We start from the raw sequence: 22,191 nt of genomic DNA on the forward strand, positions 1-22,191 counted from the left end.
ACCTACAAACAGGCTGGACACTAACCTCATCTGCTCATGAAAACTTTAAGCTAACCTGCATTTAAAAACTCAAAAGACATGAAAAACATATTATTATTACAGTTATGGACAAGCTCTATAAAAACCTACTAAAGCCGTGTCCCAAATGATTAGCTCAGCTAATAAAGGTTCGGTTTAATAAATATTTTCTCTGAATAACTCAAAAGTAAAACATATTTGAAGCATGGGAAAATGTTGATGAGCTAGAAGTGTAATAATTGTGCCAGGGTTGTAGTTCCGACGCCATACCACACGGGGGCGGCAACGCGCCGAATTGTACTTAGAAAACAAAACGCCTCTCGTTGTAGGGAGGAGTGGATTCGACACAACAAACTCTTTTTGCTAATGTTGTAGTGTTTTAGAAGTTTTTTCAACTGAAACTCAACCTGATCTTATTGGAATATCCAATTATTTTAGACACCATGTTGGATCCAAACCAGGATATGTTGGTCGCTCCACTCGGTTGATCATTTCCGAGTCCTTCCAGCAGCTCCAACAACAGCTGGCTAACCAAACAGCCCTTTGCGTTAGCAGCCGAAACCTCGGAACAGCTGCCGGGAGGAGGCCGCCTCGCCGGGTGGGCACCGTCCCAACTTCATCTACCACGAAAACGGCGTTTATTTATTGTGGTGTCAACATAAACCGGACAACGGGAGGTCTGTAAGAATGGAGTCCTCTTCGGGATTATGCGACAATGAATGCCTGGCAATATCCTTTGAGTTGTGTTAAGTGCTGTAGTAGCTTGATGCTAATGGACGAGCTGAGACGTTTTTCTCGTGTTTTATGGGTAAAAATCAGTATAACTGGCCCTCTGACCTTTATTCACAGCTGTATTGACAAGTGTCATGTTACTAACGCCTTAAGAAACATTTCCTAATCCTTGTCATAACGACGCTAACTGTAACTGTGCTACATTGGAGCCATCTTTCCTGCTCCTTTGCTGTCTTATATTCTTGTGGCATGGCTTTGTAACGCGCTAAACTCTGCTAGCAGCTCTGTGAATCCGTCTCTATGAATCCTTGATTGTTGCTGCTCACACTGTCAGATGTCAGGAGCTGAGGTCTGGGGTGAAGGAGCCCAGACTTCTGTCACTCATTTTGGAAAATGGGGATTTTGTGTAAGTATTAGAGTTCTGTAGTTTCCTCTAAATTGTTCTCTGACAGGATATTAAGCCATGATTTAGATAGTGCAGCCTGCTGGTTTAAACCATGCTCCATAATCCTGAATTATTATGCAAACAGTCTGATGTTCACATTGTTTAAAGGTTTGATTTATCTGGTAAAAGGACACTTTTGCATAGATAAACAAAGATACTTAGAGGATGGAGATATGCACATTTGTTATTGTGGTTTAGACCAATGCTGCGATTACAAAAAAAAAACAATATTTTTTTAACACACACTAAAGTCCCACTCCAATCATCTTTTGATCTATTTTTAAAGCGTCACCGGTGCTCTTGTTACAATGATTATACGTTTTTTTAGCTCAAATTAAAAACAATTCTGTGTCGTTTTCTAGGACATAGTTTCTGCAGAGCGGCAGTAATACTCGCCACTGACTTGTTGGTACAGAAGTAAGCCTCCGCTGATGTCCCATTGTCCCTTTTATTTACATGCCCTCTCGCTGGCGTCCAGCGCCTCACGGCCCCAACCTCACATTACCAGTGCAACAAAAATGATGAGCAATATCGGAGCTATCCTGCTGTATAGTTTGGGGCCAGATTCCAGCTCGGATGAGGAAAACAAAGACGTACATTTGTCTCCAAGTGGATGCATAAGCAGAGCAGTGAGCTTGTGGCCCGGCCGGTATATTTTCTAGGAAACAAATAAGCTCTTTTTCAAACTGCATTTTTTTCATCTGCTCCTTATTCCCAATGATTTAAATAAAGAAATACTCAAAAAATGCATTTTAAATTTCATTTTCTTGATATATGTCCTCTATGATCAGAAAAATACCATAAGAACATGTTAAAAACACAATTTTCATTGGAGTGGGTCTTTAGGACATTTTGAAAGGCAAAGAGAACAAGCTTCCCACACAAATATCCATCTTTCCACTGAGATTTGCTCTCACTCATAGCTTCACTCCCTCATCCTTTGTTATCCTTGACAGTTCCGCTGTTTGTTTATGTAAAATCAATATTTAAGGGTGTCAACTGAGAAGGAGGACATAACTTGTGGACATTTCCACCCAGAGCCAGCTCACAGATGATCCCGAATGCCTGCACTGCGTCCTAAACTCTAATGAGACTCACATGGGCTCGCAGACAACATGCTCCGTCCCATAACTGTGTTAAAACCACAAACTAAAACCCGGAGTCGTAAAACAGGGACAAAGTTCCTTGAGCACTAAAAAAAACAATATTAGTTGAAGCAATGTCATAAATTCTGCATTCATTAACTGCTTATTAATGAATTGGTGTCAAACCTTATGTTTTTTTTTATTGTTTCTTGGTTATATTAATTAAGGTTTTTCTTTTTTCACTTAAATTTTTCTTTGTTTAGAACGGGGGCCTGCAACCTTAAACACTCCAGGTTGATTTCCCACTGACCACTTTTATAAAAATAACACTTATTTGTATTTGGTATTGTTATTATTATGATAAATATAAATTATATATTTTTTGGTTAAATAAAACATGAATGGAAAGAGAAAATAGTTTTCTTTTTCTCTTCAGTTCATAGTTTTTGACAGAAGTTTACTTGACTTCCTTTCAAAATAAAAGACACCCTGAGCCTCATAGGATCATCTCAATGCAGGAAATACAGGTAGTGTTATCTCAGCAGTGACAAAAGAATAAAAAACTGTTTTTTATGTTTATGTAGAAGTATAATTTATAAGTACAGAGTCTGTTTAAATACTTACTTACTTTGTAATTTACAATATATTTTTAAAGTTTAAAGCTTTATTTTGGAGGGGAAAAGATTGCAGACCCCTGCTTCAAACCTTCTTTACAGCTTGACAAGCTGTATTTGCTACACTGCATCCGCATGCATCCACCAATAAACGGTGGACAGGTAGAAAACCCCAAAAGTTCCTTTGTTGCTTCATATTCATGTTTTTCGGGGATTTGGTTGTCACCTGCCCAGCCGGGCTGGCATGACTCAGTTTCCTGCCTTCAGGCGTAAGCCCCCTTCGCAGGAAGTAGATAGGGAGTGAGCAGGAAGCTGTTTTCACCGCTGCTGCATGTCAGTTTTTCGCTGACTGGAATGTGACCCCGCCCACATTCATCACTAATTTGGAGCGGTTTATTGCCTCTTGAACAACCTTTGCTCCTTTAACTCTGAATGAGCACACTGCAGCAACATAGGATATACTGCGTTCCCAAGTTTGCACGTGTGCAGGCGCTTTCAAAAATGAAAAAATATTGTTCTTTGTTCAGAAATGCTGATAACATAGTTTAGGAAATAAATAGGTTGCTAAAATAAAAATGTCTTAATTAAAAGCGTTGAAAACAGATTAAAATAATGATTGGAACGGCAGGACAGCGGGAGACCTCAGTTAACCTCTGAAGTTATAAGATGCTCCTCCCTCTTTTCAGCCAAACTCCAAGGCTCCTGAACCACTGATGTTTGTCAGTCAGTCAATCTAAGCAGAACTGCTGTTTTTGTGACATCAGTACTTCAGGACAAGTCATATCATCCTCTGAAATACAGAGGAATTCCCACCACCATATTGCAAACATTCAATAATAATCGAATGCTGCATGCTCCACTGCATCCCCTGCGTTTGATCTCTAATGAGTCTGAAGGCTGTGCATGAACTGATTTTCTGTGCAAAATAACACCATGTATGAAAAAAGCCCCACAGTTCATCACTGCGGCGAAAAGCTGAACTGCTCGAGTCAAACTGTGTGTGGTTCTCGTCCAGATTGGGTGTCCTGGCCACCCCTGATGCTGTGGTGTCGCGTCCAGTGGCTCAACTGTCCATTCCCATTAACGCTAGATTTGAACTCGTACAAGGTAGGTGGCTTTCAGCTTGTGTTTTGGGAAATCACAATCATAGTTTGAGCCTGCATGTCCAACGTAAGATGTTGTTCTTTTTAGTCTCATGCAGTGTTTGTGTTTAAATCCTCAAAATGTTCTCTCTCTCACTGCAGTGAGTAAAAAAAGGAGATTAAAACGGGTTCAGGAAGTGTGTGCGTTTTTTTTGTTTTGTTCCAGGAAGAGGACAAAATGCTGACTATTTGAACAGCCCAGACTTTTAGATTACTCTTGTCTAAATCTTTCTTATGTCCTTACAGAAGCTGAAGAGCCTCTCCTTATTAATTTCTCAGAAAATTGTAAGTTCTTTTGCTTCTTTTTAGCTCTCTTATTGTTCAGATGTTTTTGAGTTTTTCATTCCGGATTTCAGGATGTTTGAAGGCAGAGCTGCATTTTACTGTAATTTTACCGTGAGCCTTTTTTCCAGCGTGTACCACAGTTGTGGTTCATTCCTGTAGCTAAGTGTCTTTATTTGGTAGCGTGGTTTGGGCATACGTTGCCCCGGGGTTCCTGAAGGAATGCTTACTAATAGTTTACTGTTGGGTCACTTTCCTTTGTTTTCCCAACAGTCTGTATTTCTGCTTTCTTGTCCAAATGTGTTTAACATGCATGTGTGTGTGGGACTTTTTTCTTTTTCCTCTGAAGCGGTGCTAAGAATACGAATTAAAGGAGAAAAAGCACCAGAGCTGCAGCTGGAGCTTCAGGACGATGACCGCACAAACTTGTTTCTCACTCAGTTGAAGAGTGCTCAGGAAGAAGGTAAGACGTCTTCATGCCGCCAGCTGATTCATTATTCAGCCGCACATCCAACATTTATTTACAAAGGGTGGATTACGCTTCCCTCTGATGTCATGTGAAATATTTCCACACACTAAACCAGTTTGAAAGCCAAGCGCCTACAACAGTGATAAGATTCACATGTGGAGGATTTCACTGTTCTTTGTGTGTTGAACGTTTTTTTTAGCACAAAGTTTGAACTAGAACTTGCATGACTTTGATCAACATTGGGTTTTTGAGGTTTTTGTGCAATTTATTCATGCACAAAAATTGCTGAAGATAAAACCATTTTTTGTGAACAGTTGGTTTATTAGAACAGGGTTACTGTTCTGACTGGTTATGCACAGAATGACTCACAAAGATGTCTCTGTACCCGAATGAACACGCTGATGCTGCACTAGAAAGAGGCTTTGTGTGTGTCATTAGTGTCCATGTTTAATGAAACAGTTGGTCACAGCTACATGGAGAGTTAAACCATCAGTTACAGCAGCTGTTTGCAAAATGTGTGACTCGTGTAGAACTTTTTGCCTGGGATCAGTGAGGTCACTGCTGCCGGAGTGACTCTGTCTCAGACTCGTGACGCGTTGGACGCAGATCGCCTCAGGACATATTTTTGCATGAAGCTGAACAACCTTTGTTCAATCAGAGCCAGAGAGTCGTTTGGCGTCTCGCGTGAATTCGAAGCCCGGTGATGCTATAAATAAACTCCCCATGTTGCATTACTGGGGGTCACATGATCTAGATCTGGTTCACAGCAGCGGGGATGTCACTAGCATGTCTGGCATCTGCTTTGACCAACTCAGAAATACTTTTCTATGCTTTTTTTTAATGTATTTTGTAAATATTTAGGCTTTTTATTTATGAAAAAATACTACAAGGTGCAAAGAGGACTTCTGCAGACTTGCAAGCATTTTTGCTGCTCTTGATTTGGTTTTAAGGGAACTCGTTTGATCACAGAGATCTCTGTTCTTAACCACTAACTGTGGTTTTCAAACTATTTTAGAGCACAGTCTGTCTTTCAAACTTTCTGGTGAGACTTAACATTTAGATAAAAAAATGTGATAAAGCACAAAGTTACAATAGTTTCTTTTCACAGAACCAGTTCTTTCAATCTGCTACTTTTTTCATGTTCATTTTTACTTTTAACTTTACTATTCTCTCTCGTGTTTTAACACTAAAACTAAAAAGTCCTCCAGCTTTGTTTTGTTTTCCCACCAAATCCATGTTCACTGAGATTCACCTTTGCTTCTTGGCTAATTTATTCCCTGATTTCATGCGTACACATGCAGAGATTAACCTGGATTTACAGATATCCATGTGATCTGACAAAAAAGATCCCCAATTTTTAAATTTGCATTGCATTTGCGCAACAACAAATACGTCAGATGAATTTTTAAAAGGATTCCAACAAAGCTAATTTAGCAATTTAAGTAATAATGCTTTAAGCAACCTGTAGGAAAAACAAATCACAATGTTGTTTATGCTGTTTTATTTGGATCAAATGATGAATGTGAAGCGAGTGTTTGGTCTCCTCACAAATGTATGAAAGGAAAACTTTGTAAATGAAGTGACCAAACCATGCAGACACGTAGAGGGAAAAACAAAGGGGTCCTTCACCTTCCCTCACTTCCATTTTTTTTATTTTTATTACCAACTATAACCAAACTTTAAGTGCTTTTTATTATTCTAATAACAAAATAGATTTCCACTTAATATGTACATGAAACGATCCCCATCTAGATAAAAACAGAGTTCCACCGCTGTCTCATTAGATTAGTAAGCAGCAGGTTATGATAATATCTAAGATCAAACTTTTAACCTAAATTCATAGTCATTGGCTTTGTTTATCAAAGGTTGATGCTGCATTTAAAGGTTAATTCCTTTCAGAAGCTCAGTGAGAGTTTGAATTTGGGTTGAATTTCTTCTTTGTGGTGGTGATTTATTAATCCCCCCCCCCTCTCATGTTTTTCAGCTGCATTGAAATTGATTAAATCCAAACCAATGGAGCCTCTTCCACCAAACACTCACAGGAGTCCAGTTCCCATCCCGCCTCAAAGAGCGTCTGGGAGATCTGCGGCCAACCAGCCTGCATCCAGCGGCAGCCTGCAGACCGGCTTCAACAGCAGCACTTCAACAAATCAAAACACAGGTAACAAGATACTGTACTCACATTCAAGAAGATGTGTCAACAGAAGCTCTACCTTCCTCTAAACCTTAAAACTCTTCCTATGATGTTTTTTTTCTTATCCACTCCTTCATTGTGACGTTTTCTTAAAGATCCAGTTCAATCGCTTGCCTCAGACTTTGGATTCGAGCAGAACTTTTGCCACGCTCTCAAAGTGGAAGAGAAGAAGAACCACCAGAATCGGATCACTGCTAGCAGAGAACCTCCACCTGTCCCCTCTCTGCCCCCCCGCAAAACCCCGTCGGCCCCAACAAACCCCGTTCCCCCCGCTCCCATTATGAAAAGCAAAGCTACCTCCTCAGTGGGTTTCGACACCTCGGCAATAAGCGGCGCCAAATCAGAGTGAGTCTGGTGTAGAAAGGGTTCATCACAGGAAGCTCATCCTTTTAAAACATTGCTGATTTGAATTTGATGGGGGGGGGGGACAGATCTCTGTCTTGGTGTGACAGCCCCACCAGCAACAGCATGAGAGACACGGTGTTCCTGAGCCAGACGGGCCAAAGAGAAATCCTCCTCAAGCACATCTTGTCAAAGAGAGAGAACGAATATGTGGACATCAAGAATTTCAGGTGAAAAAGCTGGTTGAGGTAGATCTGCGCTTGTCGTCTCATTCCATTCACTAAATGTTGCTCTGCAGGTTTTTTGTAGGAACATGGAACGTAAATGGACGCTCTCCTGACAGCAGTCTTGGACCGTGGCTGTCCTCTGACCGTGAACCTCCAGATATTTATGCTATAGGGTCGGTAAATATTCATTTTCCTTAATCATTCTTAACATAAAAGTATATTTGTTGCCATCAGCTCCTGCCTGGGGAGCTATCAGAGTTTTGACACGCTCGTTTACTCTAGTTTTCAAGAACTGGACCTGAGCAAGGAGGCTTTCCTTTACATGGATTCATCCAAGGAGCAACTTTGGATTGATGCTGTGGAGCGAAACTTGCACCCAAAAGCCAAATACAAGATAGTGAGTATTAAAAGTGGATGATCCGCCTGTTTGAACTCCAGAAAAACTGCCCTAGATGAAGACCAGGGGTCTGCAACCTGAGGCTCCATAGCCACATGCGGCTCTTTTACCCCTCTATTGTGGCTCTCTGATTGGAGAAAAAGAAAAACGTTTTTATTGAAAATGTCATGTATCTTTTTGGACAATAAGGCACATCCAGCGGAACAAAAATGTCAAGTCAAACTTTATTTAACTCCCCCAAAAAAAGTAGAAGCATGCAGGAACATTTCACTCCAGGAGGCTCCTGACTACTGTACCCATAATGCTCCAAAAATCCATCAAGCAATGCAACTTCATAGTTTACCAAAGACATACTAAAACATTTGGACAGAGTTTTGGATCACAGAAGATCGGACTTGGAGATCAGTAAGACAACCAGAATTCCTACATGGGGGCATTAGGCGGATTTCCTATTTTCAGTACACTATGGTCCAAAAAATACGGTAGAGCAAACAACGGTAAAACATAATGTGCATATTTTTCTGACATTTCACTACCTACTTCTAAATTTGCTGCATTGAGATGATCCTATATGCTACAGAGTGTTAAAAGTTATAAACTTAAAGAAAAAAACGTCTGTTTTCCCTTTATGTTTTTGTTTTATTTATCCGGGAAGAAAAACAAGTTTATTTATGTTTATCATAATAGTAACAATGCCATAAATATAAAGCTGTGTCTTATTGTTTTCAAGGGTAAAGTAAGACTTTGTGACTTCTATTGGGTGGTAATCAGTTAGAAATTGACCCGATTGTTTCTTGAAGGTTGCAGACCCATATGATAGGCCAAGAAAAGTTTGCTAAGCTCACTGGGTAATGGTTTTTACAGATTCAGATCATCCGGTTGGTTGGGATGATGCTTGTGGTTGCTGTAAAGAAGATTCATGTGCGGAGCATAACGGAAGTAGCTTCGGATCACGTGGGCACAGGAATTCTGGGGAAAATGGTTGGTTCACTTTCTATTTGGATTCAAATCTGTTTTCACAATTAGATTTCTTCCACTAAATAACAAACCCGTTCATTGTGTGTTTCAGGGGAACAAGGGAGGAGTTGCAGTGCGATTTGTTTTCCACAACACGAGCTTCTGCTTCGTCAACTCCCACCTCGCAGCAAAACTCGAGGAAACCGAACGTCGCAATCAGGACTACAAAGACATTTGTGCTCGCATGATCTTCAACATGCCGGGGTCTCCTTCTCTCAGTATTGTCAAACACGAGTGAGTTTCTCAGGGTCTAGCTCTAAATTAGTCTCTTTTTAATCTAAATATTTGTAACCATTGTATCAGACTGTTAACCGTTTAACAGCGGAGCTTTGAAGCTGAGAAAATCAGCTTTGCATGGTTAAGGAACACTTTACGTTAGTAATGTGTTGCATATCAGAAAAGCCACTTTTCTCCACGTTAGAATCAACTGATCCAGGTTGATCACCTATACCAGGGGTTCCCAAATCCAGGCCTCGAGAGCCGGTGTCCTGCTGGTTTTCAAAAAACCCCCGCCTTATTTGCTGCTGATTACCTGGATCAGGTGTGCTTAGCCAATAAGGAGCTTCAATGGCAGGTTGGAAAACATGTAGGACACCGGCCCTCGAGGCCTGGATTTGGGGACCCCTGACCTATACAGACAAAGAGTTACAGTATGCCAAGGCGTGTGTGTTATTTAGGTGTTGCCGGTGACATGCCAGGTGCTAAAAAGGTTCAACATTTTAAAACCAATATGATTTTTCTGAACTTAAGTTTACTAAAACGCTGTTTTTATGTGTCTTAGTGTAGTAATCTGGCTCGGGGACCTGAACTACCGCCTGTTTAACAAAGACTGCGGTGACGTTAAGCGGATGATTTCTGAGGGTAAACTGAAACAGCTCCTGAAGTTTGACCAGGTAAGAAAGGGTCTGACAGCTTTCTGTAAACTAGTTGTGCCCTGATACCTTGCCGTCTTGCCACACAAGAAAAAAAAATCACAATAAAATGAAATAAAAAATGTAAATGAAATAGAAATTTGGATTCAGGAAAAGTCATTGGAAATAAAAAAAAATCTTTTGTTAAGGCTGGCTGTCAGGAAGGAATGAAACAGAATGTGACAAGAATGAACAATGTTTTGTGTTTGTCTGTTGTGCAGTTGAGCATTCAGAGACAAACAAAACGGGCCTTCTCTGACTTCATAGAGGGAGAGATCAACTTCATACCCACCTACAAGTATGAGCCCAAAACAGACTTTTGGGATTCAAGGTGAATATCAGTGGGATTGTATTTAACTTGTTTTTGACGTAAAATTCTAACAAAGTTTGTCCTATTTTTAGCTTTATACAGTATTTTTTTATTGGTCATGAGCTAATCTTTTAATTCCTATGGTTGTTATTCAGTTTACTAAAACAGGAGGAAATGTTATGTTTGGTCAAGTGATGGAAAATGTGAGTTATTTTTAAAGTTTAGTGGAGTCTCAATTATATTTTTTTAGATGTTCTATTATGGTTTATGCTTTTGCCATTTGGCTGAAAATGATTCAATTTAGCAAACAATAAAACCTGATTTTCACACTTATCTAAATCCTGACATCAGTCATTCATAATCATTCTCTTTGTAGTTTTGTTTAAGTTGCAGGTCTTTGTTGTTCTTGTCAGATACCATTTCTGTAGCCGTATTGTTGTAATCAGAAAGAGTCAGCAGTGCTGCCGGCCTTTCCCTCAAACTGTTTTGTTTTATCTGTTTCCTACAGCTCCAAAAACCGAGTCCCCGCTTGGTGTGACAGAATCCTGTGGAGGGGCAACAAAGTGGAGCTGATCGAATACCGAAGTCATATGGAACTAAAAACCAGCGATCATAAACCTGTCAGTTCCATCTTCAGCATCGGGGTAAGATTTAATGCTGTTGAAGAGGAAACAACAGACAGCGGGTTCAAATTATACATAGATTAAATAGATCTTTAACTCTGAAAGTAGCATTTAACATACTAGAATAGAAAGACTTTAAATGCAGGTTTGTTTGTAGCATAAATTAGGTAAGGTGGGTTTTATTGTCAGTTCAGTCCTGTACTGTAGAAATAATGACATTAATTTTCTCAAGCTGCTACAAAAACAATAAGACAAAATCCACCATCTACTAAACTTAGACATTGTTTTATACATAAAATGATACAATTGAGAATGAATGTCAAACAATTATTTTGGCCATATTTTTCTAGCCTTATAATCAGAACTTGGTATGACTACCAAAATGATTCTTTCATTTTTTTTCACTTCATTAGTTCATGATTGGAGTCTATGTGGGGAAATTTTTTTTCGTCAGCTACCAATTGTGCAAGTTGAGAGAAGATGAGATCAAAGATGAGGAAAGATTAGAAAGGCCTGTCATTTTCATCATAGGTATACCTCAACAATGAGAGACAAAATGAGAAAAAAAATCCAGAAAATCATATTGTCTGATTTCATTTGTAAATTATCGTGGAAAATAAGTATTTGGTCAATTACATGAGTTCAACTCAGTACTTTATTTACGCTTTGTTGGCAATGACAGCAGTCGAATGTTTTCTGTAAGTCTGTAAGGTTTTCCCAAACTGTTGCTGGTATTTTGGCCCATTCCTCCATGCAGATCTCCTCTAGAGCAGAGTTGTTTTGGGGCTGTTGCTGGGCAACACAGACTTTCAACTTTCTCCAAAGATTTTCTATGGGGTTGAGATCTGGAGACTGGCTAGGCCACTCCAAGACCTTGAAACGCTTCTTAAGAAGCCACTCCTTTGTTGCCAGGGCAGTGCGTTTGGGATCATTGTCATGATGAAAGACTCTGACATGTTTCATCTTCAATACCCTTGCTGATGGAAGGAGGTTTTTGGATTCATCTGACCATAGGACATTCTCCCAATCCTATTCTGGATCATCCAAATGCTTTTTAGTAAACTTTAGACGGGCCTACACATGTACTGTCTATAGCAGGGGGACACGTCTGGCACTGCAGGATTTGATTCCCTGGTGGTGTAGTGTGTTACTGATGGTAGCCTTTGTTACTTTAGTCCCAGCTCTCTGCAGGTCATTCACTAGGTCATCCGTGTGGTTATGGGGTTTTCGCTCTCCGTTCTTGTGATCATTGTGACCCCTCGGGATGAGATCTTGCAGGGAGCCCTAGATGGAGAGAGATAATCAGTGATCTTGTGCGTCTTCCATTTCCTTCCACAGTTGATTTCTTTACACCAAGCTGCTTACCTATTGCAGAAACAGGTTTCCCAGCCTGGTGCAGGTCAACAATTTGGTTTCTGGTGTCCTTAGACAGCTCCTTGGTCTTGGTCCTAGTGGAGTTTGGAGTGTGACAGTTTGAGGTTGTGGACAGATGTCTTTTATTTAGATGACCAGTTCAAACAGGAGCCATAAATATAGGTAATACTGAACAGAGGATCCTCTACAGAAGAAGTTACAGGTCTGTGAGAGCCAGAAATCCTGCTTGTTTGTAGGTGAATAAATTCTTAGTTTCCACCTTAATTTACAAATAAAATCTTTAAGACTGTGATTTTCTGGATTTCTTTTTCAGATTTTGTCTCTCATAGTTGAGGTATACCTATGATGAAAGTTACAGGCGTCTCTCATCTTTTTAAGTGGTAGAACTTGCACAATAGGTGGCTGACTAAATACTGTTTTGCCCCACTGTATGTCTTTTTATTCTCAAATTTCCTTTCAAACCAATTTATTTGGTTACAAAAACACTTCATAAGTGATTTTAATCCGAACAAAGGTAGAACATGTATTAAAATGCCTTTTTCATGTGGATGAGAGCTAGGTGGACTGTTAAACGTGAGTGTAAGAATGAACCCACGTGGAAAGTAAAATAGATGCATCCAACAAGTGGAGTTTGATCAAACAATAACTGGAGGCTTGGACAGGGATCTGGCTAAAGAACACCTCATCTGTAACCCTTATTGTCTTACTATAGTGGAAACATGGGCAAGTCCGGTTTGCTGAGTCCATTGTGTCTTACAGAGAGCGACTGATTCACGTTGTGATGATTAATTGGCTTGTGGGTTTGTTCTCACCCTAGAATACACTTTGTCCACTGTCTGCATTCTCTGCCTTCTCAAGAGAACTTTTGTCCCTCCCGTGTCCTGACCAGCAACAGCCGGCACCACAGAAAGTAGTGGAAAAAGGCCTCAGCCTGAGGCTACATCATTGTTGTGACTCTACCTGCTGTCAGTTCCTGCTTTTTTAGAATCTAGCGGTCAGAAACGTGATCAATTTGTCCTGACGTTCACATGTCATGAACTGAAAGTAGTGGTTGGCCTGAATTATCGTTTTACCATCACAATAGATCTGGAGAAGTTGCAAAACAACACACTTTGTAAAAACAAATATTTTGTTCCTGTTTTTGTTGCAGGTAAAAGTCGGTGATGACCAGCGTTTTAAAAAGGTGTTTGAGGAAACGGTTCGACAGATAGATAGAATGGAAAACGACTTCCTTCCATCTGTGTCCTTAAGCAAGACTGAGGTAAAAATGCAGAAAGATACTCGTGTTCTCAAAAAAGTAATACTAAGTCATGTTTTAACTATGCGTGTATAAATGTGTAATATTTCAAGATTCCCACACATAAAAACAATCACATTTTTAAGGTTTTAAAGCTCTGATTACCTTTGCTTCTTTTCTTTGCTCTCTAGTTTTTCTTCATTGATGTAAAGTTCAGACAGCTTCAGAGGGAACGTTTTCTAATCACCAATGACGGTCAGGTTCCCTGCCATTTTGCCTTCATCCCCAAATGCAATCAGTCGCAGTACTGCAAGTCCTGGCTGCGCGCTGAGCCCAGCGATGGATTCTTAGAGCCAAGTATGTTCCCACGACCTTCAACAAAATGCTTCACCAAGAGACCGTTTCTAAATGTGTCACCTATGATGACATGTCTTCAATATTTATTTTTGAAACACTGATTTTATTATATGCTTTAATCTGAACTTCTTCATTTCTGTCTGAACAGAAGAGACTCTGGAGATCTATCTGGAGGTGTATGTCAGTAAAGACTCTGTCACAATGCTGAACTCTGGAGAAGACATAATAGAAGATATTCTGATCCTCCACCTGGACCGTGGCAAAGACTTCTTCCTCACCATCTCAGGCAACTACCTCCCCAGCTGCTTTGGGACCTCTCTGGAGACGTTGACGCGCATGAAGAAGCCGATCAGAGAGATCCCCATCACCAAACTCATTGACCTGGTGAGGCAAACCAGAAAAATGAGGCAATTTTAACCAAATAAGTTTGATCTAACTGAATTTTTTTTAACCACTACTTCTATCAGATTTTAAAGTGACATTAAGATAACATAGACGTTAAGTCTCCCATAGTGGGGAATCCATTTTTTTACAGCAGCAGCATTTGTAAAAAGTCTTTCCTTAGCAGAAAAATGTCAGGGCTGAGTCTTCTCTCTGGCTAAACTCAGCCATAAGGGAAGCATCTTTTTAGAGAACATAAACGTGTCTCGTCTATTTCTGACTGTAAGGAGCCTATTGAAGAAGGAAGTAGATGACTCACTTCAGGCTTCCTCACAAGAACACACCTGTGCTGTCATTTTGTTGTTTCAAATCTGATTTGACTTTGGACCATAGTTTTACCATCATACCTGTTGGTGATTTTTCCTGCTTGGTAGTTTCTCTTATCAAATGATATTTGCTAAACATTCTATAACCTGTCATCTTTTCTTATTCTGTGTGTACACATACTTTCTCTGTCTGTTTCCTCTTTTGTTTCTGCTCATGGCTTCGTCTTCTTGCCTTGATCATTGCTTTCCTATCCTCTGCTGTGGTTGTGGGGCTGGTTTCTTGCTTCAGGGAGAGGACAGCTACATGGAACAGGTAACATATGAACACAAAGGCCAATTTGCTTTCAGGCACAACAGATTGTATGCTGCTCTAGATTACAGTTTGTTTGTTTTCTGAGACATCACTTGCCTGGCCCCATGTTCCATGTCCTAAAGATGACGTTACCTCCGGACTGAAAGGATTACTTAAGTGTTTGAAGCTGTTGAAGAGTTCCCTTTCTTTACCATCAAGCTCATTTATGACGAGAGTTGAACCAAATTCATTTTTAGTTACTAAAGGATTTTATGAAACGTACTTGCAAAGATTGATGGAGGTTTACTGTCCTCAGGTTAAAGATAAAAAGCTAAGCCAAAATAGAAATCCTACAAAAGTAAAGATTAGATTAACCTTTCCTTCCAAATGGTTTTTGTGGGTCACTCAAGGCTTTTGTCTCTTTTGCTGTTTTAGAGTTTTTAGACAAATCAAGCTAAATCTCTGGGGTTTTAGGCTCCTGCCAGTCAGTGCTCAAGAATTTTAAACATTTTGTTTTTGGCTAAATTGATGTCAACTTCATTTCTGGCAGAGTGAGGGATGTTTCCCACACTCCTCCCTATGTTTTAACACAACAGCCCTAAAGTACTTAGGAAGATGCAGCTCAAGTGATTTCTTTTCATTGTTTTTATTATTAGAACAGCTTTAATTGCTAATAAAAAGGGTTAAAACTGTATAGGCTCACTTGAAAATAGATATTTCGTCTGAATAATGTAGAGTGAAGCTTTTTTACTACTGTTTAGTTTATTATCTAAAACTGTCTAGTGGTTATTCAAATCTCCCATGATTTTCACAAACCCAGAGGCCTGTAGTGGTTGGGCACTGCTGCTGTGCCATTTTCTCATAAGCATTTATGAGAGAAAGTATCGTCCTCTGATCAGATTAACTCATGGAGTCCAATAAGATTCTTGTCTTCCAATTAGTCCCACTCCAATCATACTTTGATCTATTTTTAAAAGCCTTCCCAATGGTCTTTTAGGTATTATTATGCTGTTTTTGCTAAAATAAAATAAAAATACTTTAGTTTTCCCAGACATCGTTTCTGCAAAGTGGCAGTAGTTCATAAGAAATTTGACTGAGTTGTGGGCGGTACCACTGGCTCGGAGTAAGCCCGCCCCACCTCCTGTCACCCATCTGTTTACACTCTCCCACCAGCTTACAGCCCCCTTACAAACCCCCTCTTAGCATTATAGGCGCAACAATAATAGCAAGCATTATTGGAGCTATCCAGCTGCACCGTTGAGATCCAGATTCCGGCTCAGACGAATAAAACAAAGACGTTCATGGATGTATTTGTCTGCAAGTGGATGCATCAGAAGGGAGCTTGTGGCCCGCCCATCTTACTTTCTACGTAACAAATATGCTCTTTTTCCAACGGCATATTTTTATCTGCTCCTGAATCACAACAATTTGAATACAGAAATACTCAGATATGTAATTTTGAGCTTATTATTTTTTTATATATGTTCTCCATCATCAGAAAAAAATGTCATAAAAACATGTTTAAAAAAAACACCAAAAACACAGTTTTCATCGGAGTCTGTCTTTAAGTATTTCTATGAATACTTAAAGAAACAGTCCTGACACAGTTTATACATGTTATATTGTTTTATGCTCACTAGACAACACTAAATGTTTAGCTGTTTTGTTGCACATCATGACAGAATAAGAGTTAAAATACCTTTTTGTTGGAGTCGTCATTTATTGTGACCTTTTCTATTTCTTCTTACCAGGAGAAATCCAAAGTGAAATTTCTGATTGGTGACGGGGCGGCCAATGAAGACAGACCCCTGAAGATCCCCAAGGAGGTGTGGATTATGGTTAACCACCTCTACACTAAGTCCTGTGATCAGGTAAGGACTCCACTGCTGTTTAAGAGCCAAAGAGGTTTTTAAACGGAAGCATCAGAAAAAACTCTGAAATGGAATTTCTGCTTCACAAAAAAGCCAACAAGGCCTAGGATCTGTTAAAAAAGAGTATTCCGAAGAGGAGGAATCCTCCCTGAAAGGCTCAAAAGAAGTTAAAAAAACAAAAGAAAAAGAAAATGAAGTAAAGAATATTACAATCCAACATTTTTAGCTCATACGACTTGAAAAGTGATTAAATAAAGTAGAAGTGGTTAACTAAAGGCATGTAGTGTGACTTTGGGATAAAAGTTCATGTTTTTCAGCCCCCAGTGGACTTTGGATGAACTTTGCAGCATTTGTTAGTCCATAGCCGTAAAAGCATTCACGGCAGAACTGAACTCACTGAAGTACATTTAGATTCAAGTCATACAATTTCTTACCTTATATGACGAAACAGTGAGTAGTTTGTGTTGTTAGTAAATATGTCAATAGCTATTAGCGCCCTTTTTGCATTTCATATAATTGTAGTCCAGCACGGCTGCAGCTGTGGGAAACCTTAAGTCAGTTTGTCTTTTTCTCTGTTTCCTTTTTAATCTCTTGTGTCTTTTACTTTGACCAATGACGTTTTTTAACAAGATCAAAGAAAAGAGCGGCTGGATTATGGGGGGTAATGTTTTCATAATTCAGGCACAGCCTTAGATACAAGCATAAAGGACTGATTTCAGAAATGATAAATTGGAGATTCAGAGTTCCCATTGTTTAGAGGGACTTTATTGAGTAGCATAAAGCAGATATGGAAGTTTATGGCCTTGAGCTTGTGAATGAGTTAAGAGGAAAAGACGGGATGTGGCAGACGGATTGCGTGGGTTTATGATGGCGATAAGAAAAAGTCTTTATGTACCAGGCTAGCAATGATTGTGCACAGTTAGATTGGAGCAACATAAATGCACTTCAAAGAGCATGATTGTTCAGTCCTGGTTTAATATATTCTTTTATATTTTTACTTTGACAACTCATTGTCATCTTAAATAACATTCTGTGGTGTTTTGTGCATCAGAAGAGATGAACACAGAGGAATAACAGGCTTAAGTAAAAGAAGAAGTAAAGTTTGTCATTTATTTGAAGGTATTTCATCAATATTAAAAATGGATCTCAATACTTTGTGATGTCATCCTGGTTGTCCGTGAGAGAGGTTAAAGGTCAACCAGGTTTGCACTGTAGCTGCTTTTTGGGTCCATTCTTCCACGTAGATCTTCTCATGAGCTGTGATGATGTGGAACTGTTGCTGGGCAACAGAGACGTTCTCCTCCCTACACAGATTCTCTGTCTGATTGAGACACTGGCCACACCTCTCCAAAACCTTGACTGACTTGCCACTCCTTCGTTGTCCGGGTGATGTGTTTGGGATCCTGTCCAGTCAAGTTTCATCTTCACTGTTCTCACTGCTTGGAACCCTGTAATGTAGACCTAATAAGGGGCAGCCGTGGTGCAAAAGTAGAGCAGTCGACCTCTTATTGGAGGATCACAGGTTTGGTTCCCGCCTTGCTCGCCCATGTGTCGGAGTGCCCTTGGGCAGGGTGCTGAACCCCACATAGCTCCTGATGGTTATAGGTTGGCGCCAGTCAGTATCACTCTGTTTATGGTCTGTATCAGAGGCACTTTGAGTACTTTTATGATGTAGTCAAATGTATTTAAGGACTTGTTCCACAAATTACAATGTATTTTTTCATATAAAATGTTTCATAGTGACAGCTGTAAGTTTTGTTGATAAACTGGTGTGGACTGCTTTAATATTGAGTGCTGTCTCACAGGAGGACTTGTTCCAGACACCAGGCTTACAAGAGGAACTCCAGCACATCATTGAGTGTCTTGACACCAGCATCCCAGACTCCATCCGTATCCTCTGCTGTGCATTCCTTAAGACTATGTTAGATATTGTGAAAGGAACTCTTCCAATTTTGCACTTAAAGTAAATAAAAACAAGACACAGAAACGGCTCATTTTAGAAACACAGTTGGATCTGCTGACTATCCCAGCTTAGACTTTGTGAAGGCTTGTTCTATCTCAGTCTTTAACTCCCTGCATAGCTGGTTGTAACCACTCTGTAGCTGAGGCTCTGCTGATCTTCCTCGAGGCCTTGCCTGAACCCGTGGTGTGTTACGAGCTCTACCAGCGGTGCTTAGAATGCGCTCACGACAGCCGCCTCTGCAAGCAGGTCAGTCACAGCGAGTCTGATGTTGACAGTAGTCAACTGTTGGCAGTTGCAGACAAAAAAAGGCTTACAGATTTCTATTATTTTATTTTTTTCTATTTGTTGTGATGATGTTTGTGTTTGCTTTGCCGTCTTCCAGCTGATCTCACTGTTGCCGCGAGCACACCGCAACGTCTTTCGCTACTTACTGGCCTTTCTGAAGGAGCTCCTCAAGCATTCACACAACAATAACCTAACAGCCTCTCTAATAGGTAAGTGTTATCCATGTAGCATTTCCCAGAGATGATCACACGTTGGTTCAGTCAACTGGTTTAGTTCTGACAATATTATCTGCTTGAAGGCCGATCTGAATGCAGAGGGCTCATTTTTTAAGGGGAGTTTGTTCTCTCATGCAGAGCTACAAGAACGAAGGTGGCTGAAAGATTTCACATTTCACAAATGGCTTCATAGTTCACACGCATTTTTTTTATCCCTTCATTGTGTTTCTTTGGATTTAAAAGAAAAATGCTAATGATTTAAATAGATATTAAATAAGCTAGTTAAACACATATTCTAATCCATGCAGCACAATAGCATGTAGCATCTGTTGTCATAATAGTAGAAGATCCCATGTTTGACTTTGTTGTCTTGCATTACTACTTCAAGTAAATCTGCTGCAGCAGGAGGATCTGATTCCACCCAGGGTGTACTTTATTTTGAAAGGATCTTGTATGTGTTGCTGTAAAAAAAAAAAAAAGTAAACAAGTTAAAGTTGTTATTTATAGAAAAATGTAACACTTTTGGAATTTAATAATTATCAATATTTAAAAGCTACATATCATAAATGAATGGCTTTATGGCCACACCAATACATATTTAGTGTCTTTTTTGGCTCTTTTGGTGTTAAAGGTTGCTGACCCCTGGTTTAGTGGACATGTTTTCTGCATTGTAACTGTAAAACACAGTGAAAATTCAACAACGTTCCAGATGGTACAGTATCGATAGCAGCAGTGTATTATGGGTGGAACAAACAGAGCAAATGTTTTTGTTTGAAGCTCAGGAAAATGAATTATTTATTCATGCTAGAGAAAAAAAAAGTTAATATTTACACCCAAGAGTTCCAGGGCAGATCACTTCATTCAGCATGCACTCAAGACACAATACACACTCTGCCCAGCTTCCTGTTTGAGTTATAAATGTTCAACCAGCCACCAATCAGGTGTCGCATGATATAAGAGACAAAAGTTGCCATTGTTGTGTTTCAAAATAAACTGCATAATCGGGGCTGCATAACATAAAAAACATTCAAATTATTCTGTTCATGCAGCTTGGTGTGTAACCCCCCCCCCCCTCCTGCCCCCACTCTGGAAGTGTGAACCAGTATTTACATCAACAGCTGTTTTAAATCGACACTTTTCTGTAGTGTTTATATCAGTACTGTTTCACAAAGTCATCACATGCAGCCGTTCTCACATAAACAACACTTTGATTCAGACTTAAATCCATAAAAGAGTCAAATGTTAAGTTATCCTAAGCATTGTAGGTTATGCTGTTTTAACGTTGTATCAGAAATGACAGCATCAGAATACTATTTTCTGTTTAATATTCTACAATATGGCTCATTTTTAGCATGAATGTTTTATGCACTCCTGTTATACTCACTCTATTGTTGGATTATTTTATTTTTAGCAACCTTGTTTGCCAGCCTCCTGATCCGACCACCCCCCAGTTCTGCGAGCAGGCAAACGCAACAAGACCGGCAGAAAGCCATCGACTTTGTTCTGGGATTCCTGATGGCTGGAGATGAGGAGTAACCGAGATCCCCGTTTGCTCGCGGCGTCTGATGTGTTTGCAGGTCATTCTCAACTTGGCATGCGTGCTGCAATCCACCTGGATGCATTTCCCACTTTGTAACCGATCCACTTGGTATTTTTCCATCTGTTGGAGGCCAGCACGGCTGTCCTGCAGCCCACTGTTGTGTCTCTGATGAACCCTAAGACTCCATAGGAACTTGAACCGGAATTGTTTTTTCTTTTTATCGGATCAGACGTTGTATCTTCAGTTCACCAAGGTGCTGAGTTGAAATCTGTTGGGAAAGATTTGAGTCGATTCCTATGCACTTTCTGAGACCTAAAGGATGTGTGCTCCTGACACTTTATGGTATTCATGCCAAACAGACTTCAAACAGGCCGAGGTGTAAATATAAAAACACTATGTGCGAAGAAAAGCTCACACTAAAGGCAGGGAATGTCCTTCCTGTAGCTCCAGGAGAGTGGATTAAACTCTGTCTGTGGAAGGAAACATTCAGGAATGGGACTAATATGGAATTCCATAACAACTGTTTAATCACGACAATCATGCGTTGTTGCATTGTAGCTGTGGGAGTGACCTTAACATACCTTTAAAATTGTTTTACACGTATGTTGTTTCAATGCTATTTATGTATTTGTACATTGTGTGTGAGTTTACACCATGTTGACCCCTAATTTTTAATTTTTTTTTGTACTTTTATTTGCAAGAAAGTGATGATCACTTGCTTTTAAACCATTCAAAGGAATCTGGGTTGTTTCCATGTGACTGCAGCTGAATCTTTTACCGGCTCTCTCCAGTTGCAGAACGAGTTTGTCGACACTCCAACTTCCTCGTTAAGCGGATTGAGTGGAGACGCTGTCTTTGGTTTTTAACGTCTTTAAATTACGTACAAAGTGAACGTTTGAGTGTTTTACAGTGTGGTGGTGTCTACAGTTGTCTACATTTGTCACAACAGCGGGACTTCTCTCATCAGTCGTTTACCTTTTCTCCTGGTCTGCATCCATTTAAAGCTCGCTCCTATTGTGAGGCGATGATGCGATCAGGAATGTTCTGCAGCATTGTCTCTAAGCAAGTCTATTGGGATTGAATAAGTCATCATCCCTCTGCTGGATTCAAACCCTTGCAGGTTTGCTGCTGTTGCAAGACAACCTTTTTCTCCTGCTTGTATTTCCTCTGCAGGAGTTTCCGCCCCATGGACACGTCATCATTCCACCGTCTGTTGTGGTACCTCCTACCCTATCTTTTTACGGCCTCCGTCACACTGAGCTTTGTCAAAGCTTTTGAATGGAAAGAGTCTTTGTTGACTTATCCGTTTGGGAGGAACCTGTCATGTCGGATAGGAAACCGTACACAAGTCGTCCTGGTTTTAAGTGTTGTATTACACAACTGACCAATGATGTCATTGTATGTTTTTTTCTGTTTTGTCATGATGTTCAGGACACACAACTCAACGGTTTTCAACTTTATAGACATTTGGTACTATTAATTTATTTTAAAGAAATAAAACTGTACAAAGCTGATGTCTTTTTCTGCTTCATGTCTTTAATC

General features: G+C 39.9%; 1 protein-coding gene across 3 annotated transcripts; it reads left to right on the forward strand.

Moving 5' to 3' along the window:
• Window positions 1–327: 327 nt before the first annotated feature.
• ocrl (OCRL, inositol polyphosphate-5-phosphatase) lies at window positions 328–22,163 on the forward strand. Of its 3 annotated transcripts, XM_023959012.1 has the most exons (24): window positions 328–747; window positions 1,077–1,156; window positions 3,910–4,001; window positions 4,283–4,321; window positions 4,668–4,781; window positions 6,772–6,948; window positions 7,077–7,326; window positions 7,413–7,553; window positions 7,622–7,723; window positions 7,833–7,947; window positions 8,812–8,928; window positions 9,017–9,198; window positions 9,746–9,857; window positions 10,097–10,206; window positions 10,694–10,829; window positions 13,333–13,443; window positions 13,611–13,776; window positions 13,925–14,160; window positions 14,773–14,796; window positions 16,527–16,646; window positions 18,452–18,536; window positions 18,728–18,855; window positions 18,992–19,103; window positions 20,521–22,163. In XM_023959012.1, exons 1-24 carry the CDS (start codon window positions 706–708, stop codon window positions 20,643–20,645), a joined length of 2,916 nt encoding a protein of 971 aa, XP_023814780.1. In that variant the 5' UTR covers window positions 328–705; the 3' UTR covers window positions 20,646–22,163. The 3 variants fall into 3 exon arrangements, with proteins under 3 accessions (XP_023814780.1, XP_023814781.1, XP_023814782.1); XM_023959013.1 differs by lacking the exon at window positions 14,773–14,796; XM_023959014.1 differs by lacking the exon at window positions 1,077–1,156 and having other exon boundaries at window positions 575–695.
• The last annotated feature ends 28 nt before the right edge of the window (window positions 22,164–22,191 follow it).

This window comes from Oryzias latipes, chromosome 10 (assembly GCF_002234675.1).
Source record: "Oryzias latipes chromosome 10, ASM223467v1".
NCBI lineage: Eukaryota > Metazoa > Chordata > Actinopteri > Beloniformes > Adrianichthyidae > Oryzias > Oryzias latipes.